Source organism: Nycticebus coucang, chromosome 10 (genome assembly GCF_027406575.1).
Source record: "Nycticebus coucang isolate mNycCou1 chromosome 10, mNycCou1.pri, whole genome shotgun sequence".
In the NCBI taxonomy this organism is placed as follows: Eukaryota; Metazoa; Chordata; class Mammalia; order Primates; family Lorisidae; genus Nycticebus; species Nycticebus coucang.
The window spans coordinates 92,764,119-92,780,338 of NC_069789.1; the positions used below are offsets into that span (position 1 = coordinate 92,764,119).

The 16,220-nt window shown below is 43.8% G+C and overlaps 1 protein-coding gene across 1 annotated transcript in view; it reads left to right on the forward strand.

Annotated features, from left to right (window-relative positions):
• The first annotated feature begins 9,595 nt into the window (after positions 1 to 9,595).
• The window catches only part of DPT (dermatopontin), a 32,080-nt gene continuing 25,455 nt past the window's right edge, over positions 9,596 to 16,220 (forward strand). Inside the window, exon 1 of the mRNA XM_053606899.1 lies at positions 9,596 to 9,951. Within this exon, the coding sequence (XP_053462874.1) occupies positions 9,647 to 9,951 (305 nt within the window). The 5' untranslated portion in view covers positions 9,596 to 9,646. The remainder of the gene's footprint in view (positions 9,952 to 16,220) is intronic.

Sequence of the window (16,220 nt, forward strand, 5' to 3'; positions counted from 1 at the left end):
GGCTCTAGCTCCACCACAGCACAAACGCTGCAGCCCCACCTTACTGCTTCTGTTTCGGTGAAGCCGGCCCCCTGCCATAGAGAGCTGTATTATTTTGGTAGCTGTTAATATTGCAGCATTTAGAGAAGCTGGGGTCGAAAATAGCACTAATTAGTGTGCAGTGTGCTCAGCTCCAGGCTGCCACAGGGCGGGGAGGAAGGCCGAGCTGCCGCCCTTGCTGCGGTTCTCTGTTCTGCTCTGTCACTGTCAGTGTGGGCGGCTGTGGCAGGAGAAAGGAGGTGGGCTTGTTGAAAGTGGAGCGCTTGGCCACAGAGCTGGGGACATGGCAGCAGAGACATGCCTGCTTCTGCCTCAGATAGGGGAAGCATACAAAATCAGAAACATTCTCGGGAAATAAATGCACACCCAAGCCTGTGGTTCTGGGCATTGGTGTGCATGAAAGTCAGTCAGGAGGGCTTGTTTAAAAGGCAGGCTCCCAGGCCGCACCTCAGGATTCCACTCCGCGGGGCCGACGGGGCTCGGGAACCTGCCTGCAGCACACGCCTCTGTGACTGATGTAAGAGGTCTGTGGACCTCCAATGCATCAGACTTCTGAGTAGGCGTGTTTCCAGAGCTGGGAGAGACAGTAGGCTATTAGGTGATGAGTTCATCATCTGAAGCAACACAGAGTGATTGTTATCTTAGTTAAAGAGCAAGCCAGGGGTATTCAGAGGAAACAGCAAACAGAAACAGAGCTAGATGTTTTCAGTGTTTGTTGACCACTCTCCTGTCATCTTCAGAGAAATTTCTGTTCAAGTCTCTTGCCCATTTAGAAAAAGGGTCATTTGCTCTTTTCTGGTTGATTAGTTTGAGTTCTCTGTAGATTCTAATTATCATGCCTTTGTCAGATTCATAACATGCAAAAATGTTCTCCCATTCTGAAGGTACCCTTAGCTGTGCAAAAGCTTTTTAGCTTGATCAAATCCCAGCTATTTATTTTTGGTGTTGCTGCAATTGCCAGAAGGATCTTCCTTGTAAAATCTTTTCCCAGGCCAATATTTTCTTTTTTTTCTTTCTTTTTTTTTTCCAGGGCTGTGTTTGAACCCACCACCTCTGGCATATGAGACCAACGCCCTACTCCTTTGAGCCACTGGTTCCATCCCCCCAGGCCAATATTTTCAAGCATTTTCCCCACACTCTCTTCTAGAATTTTTATTGTTTCATGTCTTAAATGCTCATTGTCTTTAATCATTAGAGAAATGGAAGTCAAAAATCCTCTCAGATATTACCAAACTCCAGTAAGATTAACCCACATCACCAAGTCCTAAATCTGCAGATGCTGACATAGATGTGGAGAGAAGGGAACACTTGGATTGGGATCCAATCCAATCTTTGTGGAAAGAAGTATGGAGAATTCTCAAAGAACTGAAAGTTGACCTTCCATTTGATCCTGCAATCCCATTACTAGATATCTAACCAGAAGAATAAAAATTATTTTACCACAACAATATTTGCACCAGAATGTTTATTGCAGCTCAATTCACAATTGAAGCCAAGTCATGGAAGCAATCCAAATGCCCATCAACCCATGAATGGATTAACAAACTGTGACATATGTATACCATGGAATACTATTCAGCCATTAAAAAGATGGAGACTTTACATTTCTTATGTTTACCTGGATGGAGATGAAACACATTCTTCTCAGTAAAGTATCTCAGTAAAGGAAAAGAAAATCCAATGTACTCAATACCAATATGAAACCAATGTATAAACAATTATATACCCACATGAACAATAAAACACAAATATATTCTAGCAAGAGGGAAGGGTGAGGAAGAGGGAGGAGGGCTATCGGAGGAGGGAGGGAAATAGGCAGGATCTCACGTAATGTGCACAATTCAAGGATGTTCAGCACACCCCCTGGGTGAAGGGCTCTTCTACAACTTGAACTTTACCTTGAAAGTGAGAACAATATAACCTAAAAATTTGTACCCTCAAACTAATTTGAAATAAAAAAAAGAAATGGGGCTAGAAGACAATGCCAGCAGAGATGATGGAAACACTGTCTTCTCTGCAGGGGGAAGTTACTGTCAGAGAGACTACTCCTTCTGCTAAAGCCAGGCCTCTGACCTTGATCTCAGGATGGTTGGAGGGAAGGGATTGGCAATTATGTATGAACTGGCAAAGCATAGTAGAATGGGCCATCTTGCTTCCCAAAAGGAATTGTTCCTTACAGGACACGTTCACCAAATCACTTGATGCCAAACCCTCTAAGAAATCTGACAACACTCCCTGGAATTGACTGTCAGAGCAATGTGGGTGGTGCTTCAAGTTCCTTGATTTGGAACTGGGGGACATAGGCTCCCATTCAGGGTCTGGTATCGGATCTTTCTGTAACTTTGGACATCATTCTATCCCTCGAAGCCTCCATTTCCAAATTGCTAAAAATAGAGATAAGGAAGCCAGTGTTGCTATCTTTATCAATGCAAAGAAGGACTGAGATGTGCTGAAACCCTGCAAATGCAGAAGACTGGATATTTATCAAGTGCCTCTACCTGCAGACTGTGTGGTTTGTATACATCTTGCACAGTGGTGTGCAAATCACTTTTACCCATTTCGTAAATTTCAGGTTTAAGAACTTATAAAGCCAATTTCTTTCTTTTTTTTTTTTTTTACCAGAGTAATATATTTTTTTTTACTTTTTTTTTTCTTTTTCCATCTTTTTTTTTTTTTATTGTTGGGGATTCATTGAGGGTACAGTAAGCCAGGTTAGGAAATTGAGCTTGCAATTATATTGCTTAAGTGCTTTCTGATTAAATTTTTTTCTTTCTTTTCCCTCATGTGTATTCATATGTCCCCAATGGGGCCTTTTTTTTTTTTTTTTTGCAGTTTTGGCTGGGGTTGAACCCGCCACCCCCAGTATATGGGACCGGTGCCCTACTCCTTGAGCCACAGGTGCTGCCCTCCCAGTGGGACCTTTTATTTAGCATGTTCTCCAGTAGACCATGAGCTCCAGGTTGTAATAAGTATTCTGATCTCTGTTGAGCATATAATGTATTTACTAAAGCAATATTTCCAGCAATCTACGCTTACATTTCTGAGCTCCATTCATCCTCATAGGTCCCAGAACACTAATTAGGCACTGAGACCCATAAACTTCCTCCCATGATCGTCTGGGAGCTAGCCTGGCTTGGCACCACTGCCCCCACTCCTACCCAAGGCACAACCCTGGCTCCCATGCTCACAGAGGCCTCCTTCTCCACATGGCAACTCCTCCGTTTGCCTGCAGCTCTCAGCCTTTTGAATTCTTTTCCACTCTGCCTTTAGTGCTTAGCCTGTTATCCTGAGACTTCTTTCTACAAACTCACTCTCAGGGACCTCTGCCATCTACACTCATCCATGTGGTAATGGGACCCCGGAGAGTGGAGAAACCACATCCTCCCAGCTTTGTTCATTCCCTAACCCTCCAGTCATCATCTTCACAAGAATGCTCTTCTGCCCTGCAGAGCCCTGGGGGTGCTCATTACTCTGGATCGCCCCTCTAAGTCCAGTTGCTCATGTTTCTCTAAGGTTGCCAAGACAACCTACATTTGTATCAAGCTTTCCAAATTACAAAGGCTTTGCAAGATTATTATTTAAGATGATTCTCAGGACAATCTTATGGTGAGTGACAAGTATTATGATTATCTCCCATTTTTCAGATGATAAAATAGAGGCTATAGGTTTTGTCTAATTCAGTGGTCTCAACCAGAGATCTGCCCCGCCACCCCCAGGGGACATTTGGCAACATCTGGAACATTTTTGATTGTCATAATGAAGGGACAGAAGATCCTGATGGCATCAACCAGACAAAGGTCAGAAATTCTGATCGACACCATATAATAGACAGGACAGCCTCCACAGCTAAGAACTGTCTGACCCAAGACATCAATACTGCAGTGCCAAGGTTGAGAAACCCCAGTCTGAGGTCATTTAGCTTACTTGCATAACTAGGATTCTAACCCAGATATTTGGATGCCAGGAGTCCTTGCTCTTCTTGGGACCATCTGCCACTGCTCTGCCACCTTGCCATGACCATCAAGTCTCCTTTGTGTAAAAATTGGGGCACGCTACCAGTGATCTCTGAGCCTCATTTTCCTCATCCATAGAGTGGTTATCCTAAAACCGTTAGAAAATTATTTGGCCTGGGCAGCGCCTGTGGCTCAGTGAGTAGGGCGCCGGCCCCATATGCCGAGGGCGGAGGGTTCAAACCCAGCCCCAGCCAAACTGCAACAAAAAAATAGCCGGGTGCTGTGGTGGGTGCCTGTAGTCCCAGCTGCTCGGGAGGCTGAGGCAAGAGAATCGCTTAAGCCCATGAGTTGGAGGTTGCTGTGAGCTGTGTAAGGCCACGGCACTCTACCGAGGGCCATAAAGTGAGACTCTGTCTCTACAAAAAAAAAAAATAATAAATAAATAAATAAATAAATAAATAAAAGAAAATTATTTGGTCTTTCACATGTGAAGCACACATGAGAGTCCTAGCACACAGCAGGTGCACCTTCTACTCTTCCCAATCTTCTCTCTTCTCTTTCCTCAACTTGGACCCCTGCTCTTTCTCCTCTGCCTCCAATATAAGCACTTTTAACCTCACTGGTGGACATAGGGGCTAACCCCAAACAGCATAAGAGTGGGTTCCATTGAAGATCTTAGCACAGCAATGGATCGGGCAAAAGGCAGCAAGCTTGAGGAAGAGGAGGGCAGCCTGGGCAAGCTGAGAGTATTCAAGAGCTTTCTCAGTGAAACAGTGAAACTGGCAAATAGTCTTTTTGGAGGGAAACCATCAATGCTTCAGCAGACACTTGCTGGGGAGGTCATGACAGTATGTATGTCAAGGTTCTGTACTTTAGCCACACAGAGCCACAGCCACACCTCATTATACAAAAGAGGTAAAAGGGAAAAAAAAGACACTGTGCAGAAAAGAATCCTTCAGCAATTCCCGGTCTGTATTTTAGGCTAAGCATCCAGTCACGTGGGGGTACGAGCCAATCCAAGCACTAAAAGGAGCATTGCCCTCTGCTCTCTCAGCAGCTCTTCGTGGGACCCAGATCATATCCAGAACTCTCCAATAGATGCAGGTCTGTCCAGGGTGACCCCCCTGGGTCCATACCACTCCCTCTCAAATATACACGAGGAGCCACCTCAATGTGTAAAAGTAACTCTGAGGAATTAGTTGATTCTAAGGTCATTCTAGGGGCTCTCCATTAAAATTGAATAAAGCAGTATATTCAGAATCTCTCAAGAAGGGATTGTGTGTCTGAGAAAGCTACCAGATAGGAGTGGATCCATGTTGCAAGAGTGTCACCACCATGGCTGTGGATTTCCACACCCTTCAGAGGAACCCGGACTGAATAACAAGTGTTGGCGAAAAGATGGGGAAGATACTGGAACCCTCCTACATTGCAGGTGGGAGTATAAGATGGCAAAACTTCTTGGGAAACAGTTGGTATTTCATCAAAAGATGGAACATAGTTACCATAAAGCCCAGAAATTTCACTCCTGTGTATATACCCAAGAGAAATGAAATCATACACAAAAATTTGTACGTGATTGTTCGTAGCAATATTGCTCAGATAAGCTAAAAGGTGGAAACAACCCAAGTGCCTGTCAATTTATGATTGTATAAATAGAATGTGACATATTGTTAGACAATATAAAGAAATCAAGTTTGAATATATGATACATGCTAAAACGTGGACGTACCTTGAAAACATTACAGTAAGAAGCCAGTCACAAAAGATCGCATAGTGAATGATTACATTTGCGTGGAATGCCCAGAACAGACAAATCCGTGGAGACAGAAAATAAATTAATTTCTGTCTAGAGCTAAAGCATTGAAGGGAAATGAAAGTGACTGCGAATGTGCTCAGGGTTTCTTGTTGAGTCACTAAAATGTTCTAAAACTGATTGAGGTCTTAGTTGTATAACTCCGTGAATATACTAATTTAAGATACATATTTATTATATACCTTAAATCAGCAGTTCTCAACCTGTGGGTCATGACCCACAGGAACTGTATTAAAGGGCCGCGGCATTAGGAAGTTTGAGAACCACTGCCTTAGATGGTGGATTGTATGTATGGAATGACATCTCAATAAAGCTAAAGAAGAAGGAAGAGGAAGAGGAGGAGAGGAAGGAGAGAGAAAGAGAAAGAATAAGAGAAAGAAGGAAAAGAAGAATCATCCAGGCTTTTTAAGGCTCTTTGCCAAAGTCTCTCCAAAATATCTCAAGTCTGTTATCTACTAGGAGATGACAGAGCTCAGTGGTTTATCGTGTGACCTCCAGAATCAAAATTAGTGAGTTAAATAGGCTTCTTAATAAGTAACTCCTAGGATTTGGGTAGCGTGTTCTGAAGTATCAACCATGTAATAATTCTGACCTTGCTGTCAGGTCACCTGGAGGACTTGCTAAACCACACATTGCTGGGCCCCACCCAGAGTGTCTGATTCAGTGGAATGGGGCCAGAGGATTTGCATTTCTACAAGTCCCCAGGTGATCCTGATGCTTCTAGTCCCAGAACCACACTCTGAAGACCACTGTTCCAATGCTCAGTTCTTTCAACTCCCAAGGGCCTATCAAGCACACTTTGCAAATAAGTGATGTGTGCATGTTAATATAAATAACTTTATATATGTTATTATTTGGCAATGATTAATAAATGTTGAGTTAGAGTTAGTAACTGCAGTGTTGAAATGATGGAAGGGATTGCAGGATAGAAATCAGAAGATCTGGGGTCATATCCTTCCATCTGTAAGAATTTGGGCCCAAATGCTCCTTGACCACAGTGTCCTTGTCTGTGAAAAGTGAATCCCAATAGTGCCTCACTAATATATGTTATAAAACCATGAGGAGGACACATGGTAACCTAGTTGAAAACATTTGGTAAATGCATTACATGTACATACATACCTGTATGTACATGTAATGCCTGCTCTTAATGCCATTCTTAATGCCTGCTCATGGAAGCCATTGTCTGCCAGCCCACCCACAGCTCTCTGGAAGCTCTCAGCAGTTTCTGGGATCCCCCGAGACACTTTATGAGTAAGGTTACTTCCAGCTCTAAGTAACAGGAATCTATGCGCAAACTGGCCTACAGTATAAACACTTTTACTTTTGCTCATTAAAGGGAGTCCAGCTGTGGTAGCTGTAAGAACAGTGAGGTCTGCAGAAAATAGGGATCAGTCGGGGCCTGGAAATTGTTGGGAAATAAGTAAATAATAAAAATGATCTGCCTTGTCTCTAGGAGCTCTCTAATGTTTAAAAGTACCCGCAAGTCATGCCCAGAATTCAGGTGCAACTTATGAGCATGAGGATGATAAATTGAACAAAACTCTCGAGGGTATTGGTTCTCAGTCCCATCTACAGGTGAGAATTCTCTGCGGAAGTTTTAAGGGACCACCGTCGTCTGAGCCCTGCTCAGATGCTTCTGATCCTATTGGTCCAGACACTGGTGGTTTGCAAAATTCCCAGGTAATTCTTACATGCTAAAAATGTCGAAAACAATTGCTCCAGAATATCATAAATCAGAGCAATCACTCTAAACCGGGAACACTGGGAAGTTAGGGAGAGACCTGGTGGGAGAATATGGTGCTAAGTACAAAACTGAGACTCACATAGCTGTTCAGCCCACAACCTCTCTCTCTTTCTTCAGTAAACTTTATCATCAGAGCAAATCATATGCCCCAAACACACACTCACAGTTGCCTTATTCCCATGTGTCACTTTCTTTCTCCTTCTAGGCTGCCTTGATGTTCAGTCTAGACTTAATGCCATCTGGCAAATGTGCTTTAGGTTGGGCAAAGGATGGGATTTATAGTATGATTTTTCTCTGGCTCTGCAATCTTTGGAGAAGAGGCTCTCAAACATAGATATGAGTAAGAATCATCTGGAAAACTTTTTAAAATATAGATACCTGGGCACCCCCTGTGAGGTTATGATTTAGTAGATCTGAGATGGAGCCAATGAGTCTACATTCTAGCAAGTTTCACAGGGGGCTTCAGACATAATTGGTCTACAATCACAATTTTGAGAAACTAAGGCAGCTCTGATGAGAAATGAGAAATACTGTGTGCTTAAAAGATGCCCAAAGGTTTCAAAAGATTTGAATAACCAGATCACTAAAGAATACATTATGGGTAATAGACCTAGGAAAAGATGTTCAAAACGATTATGTATTAGGGAAATGAAAACCAAAGCTACATTGAAATATCAATACACATCTCTTAGAATGGCTAAAATTAAAATAAGAAACAGCAGTTTTCTGGCCAGGATACATGATGGTGCCACCACTTTGGAAATCAGTTGGGCAATTTCTTTTAAAGTGAAAAGAACATTATCATAGAATGCAACGATCCTGCTCCTAAGAATTCACCCAAAGGAAATAAAAATTTGATCATACAAAAACCTATATATAGACGTTTCTATCAAATTTATTCACACTTTTACAAAATTCATTATACACAGTGGATTTTCAAAAACTGAAAACAGCTCAATTGTCCTTCTACTGATAAATGTATACATAATCTGTGGGGCATCCATACTGTGGAATATTACTCAACAAGGAACAAGATATTGACACATACAACAACATGGATAAATCTCAAAAGCATTATGCTGAGTGAAAGAAGGACACAAAGGCTGCATGTCGTCTGATTTCATGTATTTAATGTTCTGGGGAAGGAAAAACCACAGGAACAGAAAGTAGATCAGTAACTACAGGGGTTGGGTGTTGTGGGTACCAGGTGAGGTTTGGGATTGATAGACACATTCTATGTCTCTTGGTTATGGTGCTGGTCACACTACTGCATGTTAACCATTTAAAAGGGTGGGTTTTATTATAGGTAAACTGTACTTCAACATGAAGGAAAAAGTACCAAAGGTCAAAAAGTGTGTTTATTCAGTGTATTAAACCCACTAACACTTTTGAGAGGAGAGCACAGTTTCTAGATGTGGCTCTTTCCAATTTCAGCATCTCAGGAGGATGCTGAAGTGTAGAGATAATGTCCGACTTACCTCTCCATGGGCCACTGCACTTCCCTATGCAACTTAAGAAGAGCCCCACACATTGGTACAACCATGCTTATACTCAAGGGTTAAAAGATGTTGGGCTGAGAAATGAAAAGAAACCAGACGTTCAGGCTTACAGAAATCTAAATGACTCTGTCCCTGCATTCTATGCTTTTGGTGTTTTGAAATCACTGTCTGGATATTTGCATGGCTCTGGAAGGCTAGTTTGGAGAATAAATATAGGGGTTTGCTCATAGTGGAGTGGAATGGGACAGAAAGGGGTGAGGCACGGAGATAAGGGAAAAATGTGCCACTAATCAGCTATTTCCAAGGGAATGTTTCTAAAGGAGCTGAAGCAGTTGACTTTTTTGCAACCTAGCTGCAAAGTGGTTCTTTCTCCAGGGAGTTGCTTCGACTTAACATGTTCTTTGCGTATTCCTAGAATTCCACCTTAAAACAAGCTGAACGTCCTTATGGTTGATATCTCAGCACGGAAAAAGTTTTGCTTAAGCAATGACACACTGCAGTTGGATCCTGCTCACCCACATCTGGAAGCCACATGTCAGAGGCAGTATAAAACAGTCAGCCCAGCAGGACATTTTTTGCCATAAGCCCAGGCAGCATGGACCTCACTCTTCTGTGGGTACTTCTGCCCCTGGTCACCGTGGCCTGGGGCCAGTACGGTGACTATGGGTACCCGTACCAGCAGTACCATGACTACAGCGATGACGGGTGGGTGAATCTGAACCGGCAGGGCTTCAGCTTCCAGTGTCCCCACGGGCAGGTGGTGGTGGCCGTGAGGAGTATCTTCAACAAGAAGGAAGGTTCTGACAGACAATGGAACTACGCCTGCATGCCCACGCCCCACACCCTCGGGGAACCCTCGGAGTGCTGGTGGGAGGAGATCAACCGTGCTGGCATGGAATGGTAAGAGCAGCCTCTCACTTGGGCTGGGAACTTCTCTGTGGATCCCTCCCTCTGGGGACCGCTTGACTCTCACAATATCAGCACCTAAAGCCTGGGCATATCCTACCCCAACCTTACCGTGGCATGCGTGTGGGGGTTGGGGGGAGGCAGGTCTGCTGCAGAGCCTATGATGTTACAGGACAAAATTCCAGACTGGGGAGGGTCCATGGAAGGTAGGCTTCTTTTTAGTTCTGTTCCTTCCAGAACCAAACCTACTTGCCCTCAGTTTGGGCAGGGTTTGGTGTGGGTCTGTGCCAAGTTTACTAGACTGCCAATAGGTAAGTCCAGAAATTGAAAGTAAGAAACTTTACAGCCATTGACTTTGCTGTGCCATTTGAGTGACATTTTCATTTCATGGCAATGTATTTTTACTGTTTTACAAATATATTGTCCCACAATAGTTTGGGGGGAAAAATGATCATTTGGGTCCTCAGCACATATAAGTTTGAGACATATTGATTTAGAGCAAAGTGAATGAGGGAGAGGGGACAAAGAAATTGAAGCAGAGGGAAATGAAATGAAATAGCTCTCGGCTTCCTGGATTAAATGTGTTTTCACCATTATGAGTACTGAGGTTCTTCTCTTCGTCTGAATTTAAAGTGGGTTTTGTGGCTGGAAAATATTTGACTGAAGGCTTTTAGAGAGGGGTGCTGTCCTCTTCTGACAGCACTCCGTCCTAGTCAGTGCATGGAATGGGTCATGGAATTGCTTTTCTCTGTGGGACGTGACTGATGCAGCAGTCCCAGCCCCAAGTCATGGTCAGGAGCCCATCCCAGTAGCCACTGACCACTAGGCCAGTTATTCATAGTAGCCTAGATGGAGCCAGACCAGGGGAGTCAACGGAGGGGGCAGTTGACCCCAGGGAAGGCAGGCCCAAGAGGGGCAGACCCAGCTGGCAGGCTGCCACATGTGTTCTGTGTAGAATGAGCCAGAAGACAGAGGCATTCCGCAGGCACTCAGTATACTGGAGTTAGGGAGTGGTCAAGCATAACCCCCCAGGTTCACACAACCAGATGATGATGAGAATCGAAAAGGAAAAGGTGCTGGTGGGTTGGGGAGACAGGCAAGAGAGGGGGCTGCCAGGTAACCAAGCAGCTGCCATTACTGAGCCCTGACTCTGGGCTGGGACCAAGCTCAGTGCTTTATGTGGATTATCTTATTTAATGCTCAAAACGAAACTACATGTCATTGTATAGGTAGATAAACTGGGGTCTAGAGACCAGATGCTTCCTTAGCCAGAAAACTGAGATTTGGGTCCAGAAAGGCTTTGCTCCAAAGAGTTTACAGTTAGCCACAGTGCTGTGCTCCTGAGTGCCTGCTGCCTCCACCCAGCATGGGTTCCCACCCCAAAGCCGAGCAGGGCCAGGACCACAGGACCAGACTCAGGACAGATCTTCATCAGGGACAGGGTGGGAATCTGCAAGATCACAACAGAAGACCAGCCCCGGGGACCAGCTTGGTTACAATGGCCGGGCTGGGGCCCAGCCAGCTGCTGGAAGGTATAGGGAGAGGACTCACATGGTTGCTGCAAGTGGGGGAACCAATGCTGTGGAGGCTGCTTGGACAGGAGGCCATTCTCACCCACCCCTCTGCCTCTGGCAAACAGATTTAATTATCCAAAACCCCTCCTGCCAGATGGCTGACTCCAAGACCAGGCTCACCTTGAGGACAGTCTCTGGTGACTCTGCATGGCTGGACCCATTGTCCAGCATGTAAGGTAGAAATGACCTGCTTATGACTGGTCCTCCAGTCCTCCCATCTCAGGGACCATCACATACATGGGTGGACTCCCCTTCTAACACCCCATTTTCAGAGCACAGTAAGATAGCACTCAGCAACTCTCAACAGCTAGAGGACAAGCCCTGGGGTCCTGGTTCTAATGACAACTTGTGGTATCCCTTTGGCCAAGGTGCTCAACCCTCCAGGCTCCTCCCTCATCTGGGAAATGAGCAAAGTGACATTTCACCCATGAAAACACACTTGGCTTTTCCTTATGTTCTGTTAATATTTGTGTTCATCCCTGCTAGGGAGGGAAGCCAGACGATGATGAGTTTTAAACTTGCCGACTTGTGATTGGTTGGTCATGAACTCCCAAACTACTTAGAGAAAAGCAAAAGATTCAGAAGAAGGTGAACTAACACAGTTTTGTTTGGTCCGTAAGAGTCAAGTGAAGAGCTGACAGGCAAGATGGCTCTTCCACCTCCTCTTTTTCTGCATTTTTGGAAATGAGCATCCAGTGTTTTTTTTTCCCTTTCATCCTTTATTGCCTCCTTCCTCCCCTCCACTTACCTCAGGCTTGAAAACTCAAAAATATGCAAACAGCTTCTTCACAATAGCACTCTCCTACCCCAGGACTGACCCCCATTACCCCAGATGCACTTTGGTTTTTTTTTTGTTTGTTTGTTTATTGTTGGGGATTCATTGAGGGTACAACAAACCAGATTACACTCATTGCATTTGTTAGGCAAAGTCCCTCTTGCAATCATGTCTTGCCCCCAAAAGGTGTGGCACACACCAAGGCCCCACCTCTCTCCCTCCTTCCCTCTCTCTGCTCTTCCTTTCTCCACCCCTCCCTCCTTTCTCTCGCTGCTCTCCCCTTCCCCCACCCCCACCATGACCTTAATTGTTATTAATTGTCCTCGTATCAAAATTGAGTACATAGGATTCATGCTTCTCCATTCTTGTGATGCTTTACTAAGAATAATGTCTTCCACTTCCATCCAGGTTAATACAAGGGATGTAAAGTCTCCCTTTTTTTAATGGCTGAATAGTATTCCATGGTATACATATACCACAGCTTGTTAATCCATTCCTGGGTTGGTGGGCATTTAGGCTGTTTCCACATTTTGGCGATTGTAAATTGAGCTGCAATAAACAGTCTAGTACAAGTGTCCTTATGATAAAAGGATGTTTTTCCTTCTGGGTAGATGCCCAGTAATGGGATTGCAGGATCAAATGGGAGGTCTAGCATGAGTTCTTTGAGGGTTCTCCATACTTCCTTCCAAAAAGGTTGTATTAGTTTGCAGTCCCACCAGCAGTGTAAAAGTGTTCCCTTCTCTCCACATCCATGCCAGCATCTGCAGTTTTGAGATTTTGTGATGTGGACCATTCTCTCTGGGGTTAGATGGTATCTCAGGGTGGTTTTGATTTGCATTTCTCTAATAGATAGGGATGATGAACATTTTTTCATATGTTACCCCAGATGCACTCTGTAATTAATTGTGACTTCGGACTCTAATCTCAGTGAAAAATCTTGAGGGAAAGAATTGTTCACAGGTCAGGGAATGATTACATCCTCCTGTTGGCTGCAGGCTGTTGTGGTATCCCTTTGGCCAAGGTGCTTGGCCAAAAGAGCTGTTGATATCTTGTGGGAAAGAGGGGGAAAGAGCTGTTGATATCTTGTGCAATTTGGCTGCCTTGTATAAACAAATTAGCTTTCAGATTTATTTTGAAAGAGGGGAGGAGCATTGAACACAGACTTGACAGCAGCATCTAGGATCTGCTGAAGAAACTTATAATTGAGGCATTGTCTTTAAAGGTGCTGCCATGATAACTGAGTGGCTTGTAATGCTGGGTATCACTGATTCTCCATTGAAAATTACCTCTTTGGGTGCCAGATTCTGAAGCATGCTGGCCTGAGCCACTGGGACTGTCAGGACGCTCTACCTGGGGCCCCAGGGAGTGGCATTTTGCCATGTCTGGCATATGTGGGTTGGCATAGGCTGCAGGACATTGGGTCCTGTGTGGAACAAGATGAAGCTGGAATTTTCTAGTGAGACTGAGCTGTGGTGTGCTGGAATCAGGAAACACGGGTTCACAGCTCCTGCATCTATCATGATGCTATGGGAGAAAGTGTAGGCAAGAGAACGCTAAAGCAAATTCAAGTCCACACCAAATGCCTGGTGCATCACGCGCAATCAGTAAAGGTTTAATGAACCTGGAACTGATGTGCCTTATATGGAGCAAGGCAGCTTTGCACAGTTTGAATTCAGAGGAAGAGTGTTCTGTTTATTGGCACCTGCTTTTCACCCTGGGCTTCAGACAATCCCAAGGAGACATTTTGTATTACACTGGCACTGATAAATTCACCCAGGACAAGCCATGTGATGGAAAAGAGGAGAAGGGAAAATTATGGCACAAGCCATGCTAGCAGCAAGGAAAATTCAAAGCTGCATAGGTTGGTTGGGAACTCAGTTTTCCATCATCTGAGTATTTCCAGAATCCACCCAAGACCACTCTGTAGAGTACAGAGCAATCATTCTGATCCATGCTTCTGAGTGTGTAGTGGGCACAGTGCCTACCTCCTCTGAGAGGCGTTCCAGGGCTACCTCCTCCAAACCAACATCTCCGTTCTCTCCTCTTCCAACCTGCCTTATTTCCTACAGCACACTGGTCACTGCCTGGTTTATATTTGTTTGTTGTTTGTCTCCCTCACCAAAATATAAACTGCAGTGGCTTTGTCTCACTCTCCACTGTCTGCCCGATGCCTGGACTAGTGCCGGCACATAGCAGACCCCCAATAAATATGTGGTGAAACATTAACTCAGACTAGTTAGTGCTATAGGCAGTCCAAATGCCAGCCCGTGTCCCCACCACCCTCAATAAAGAAGCCTACATATTTTCCCATGGGGGAAGCCATTTTGCTTACATCTTTAATTCTTAATATTTCAACAGCACATGTCATATGAGTTTGGGGTTTAACACTATTAGTCACATCTCATTTTGGTTGTGTTTACCAACACACAGCATGATCTTTATAGATTTCCTAAGGATCTCTAGGACATGCACAGGGGGTAGGTAGTGATGCATTTTTGTTACCAAAATGCATGAAGTCTATCAGGTTTCCATTCTCTCAGTAATTTTAATGCCTCAAATAAACTTAAGAGATTAAATGGTAAATTCTTTATTTCAAAAAACATGAGGACTAAATGCTACACATTATCTGGTTTGGATCCTAGAACAGAAAGAGAACAGTTGTGGAAAAAGTGATAAAATCCAAATAAAGTTTGTGGTTTAGTGATGTACCAATGTTACTTTCTTAGTGTCCATGAACATGCCTGAGTTATGAAACATTAGAGGAAGCTGGGTGAAGGGTATCCATGAATCTCAAGTATTTTCTTTACCATTCTTCTATAAATATAAAATCACTTTGAATTTAAAAGGTCAAGAAACAAACGTAGGAATGCAGGACAAACAGACCGTAACAGAATCCAAGAATCCCAGTACTGGAAGGATTCCCAGTGTAATCTAGAGCAAACTCCTGACATCGTAGTTTAGGAATTAAGGCCAAGAGAATGGAGCAATTAAAAAAAACTACAGAAATAATTGTAGTAATTATAGGTTCTATGACCTAACCTTAACTGAATTCATGAGGCGATTTATCATTTATAGTGTAGTCCTTATTTATACTTACAATTGCTCATTCATTCACTACCAAAAACCTATTATCACAAACTTTCCCAGACTCTTGGAATATAAAGAAGAATAGAATATTATCTATGCCCTTGAGTTACTCGAAGTCTAATCTTATCTGATCTTTGCTATAATCAGGTGTTAGCTGTTACCTCTTTCTTACATAAGGAGAATTGCCCACGCATTGCTGGTGGATGGCAGAGGCAGAACACAAGCCGGTCAGCCCGATGCCACAGTGCTGCAGGCGATATGAAATGTGGGTGACATTTTTGTTCTTAGAGAAGGCTGTAGTGATTGCTGACCTAAAGAAGATATCAGATCCACGTAAGAATGGCTTCTGAGGGCAAGAAGGCTGAGTGTGGGAGGACGCGGTTGTGGCAGATCTAGGACTCTCGCCAGCTTCCCCTCTAGACCACTCTCCTAAGTGCCAGGAATCAAGTGTCCAGGGGAACTTGCACTTTGCAAAAATGGCTGAGTTGTTTTCTAAAAATGGCAAAAGCTCATTCCTCCTGGCAGGGGATCTGCTTCTGTCTGGATACCTTTGTAATCAATAAGAGGTTCCCACAGAGTTAGGATATCTTCGTGTGTGTGTGTGTGTGTGTGTGTGTGTGTGTGTGTGTTTGAGTAATAAAGTTTATGAACTCTAGAGTCAGAATAATCCTAAAAATGCATTCCCACTACTATCTTTATACACATCCTCTCAACTCTCAAATCCTCAGTTTCTACATCTATGAAAATAATGTTCCAGAGCTGTTGTGAGATTAGATGAAATGATATATGTACATTACTTGCCTTATGTCCTCAGGAATTACATAACT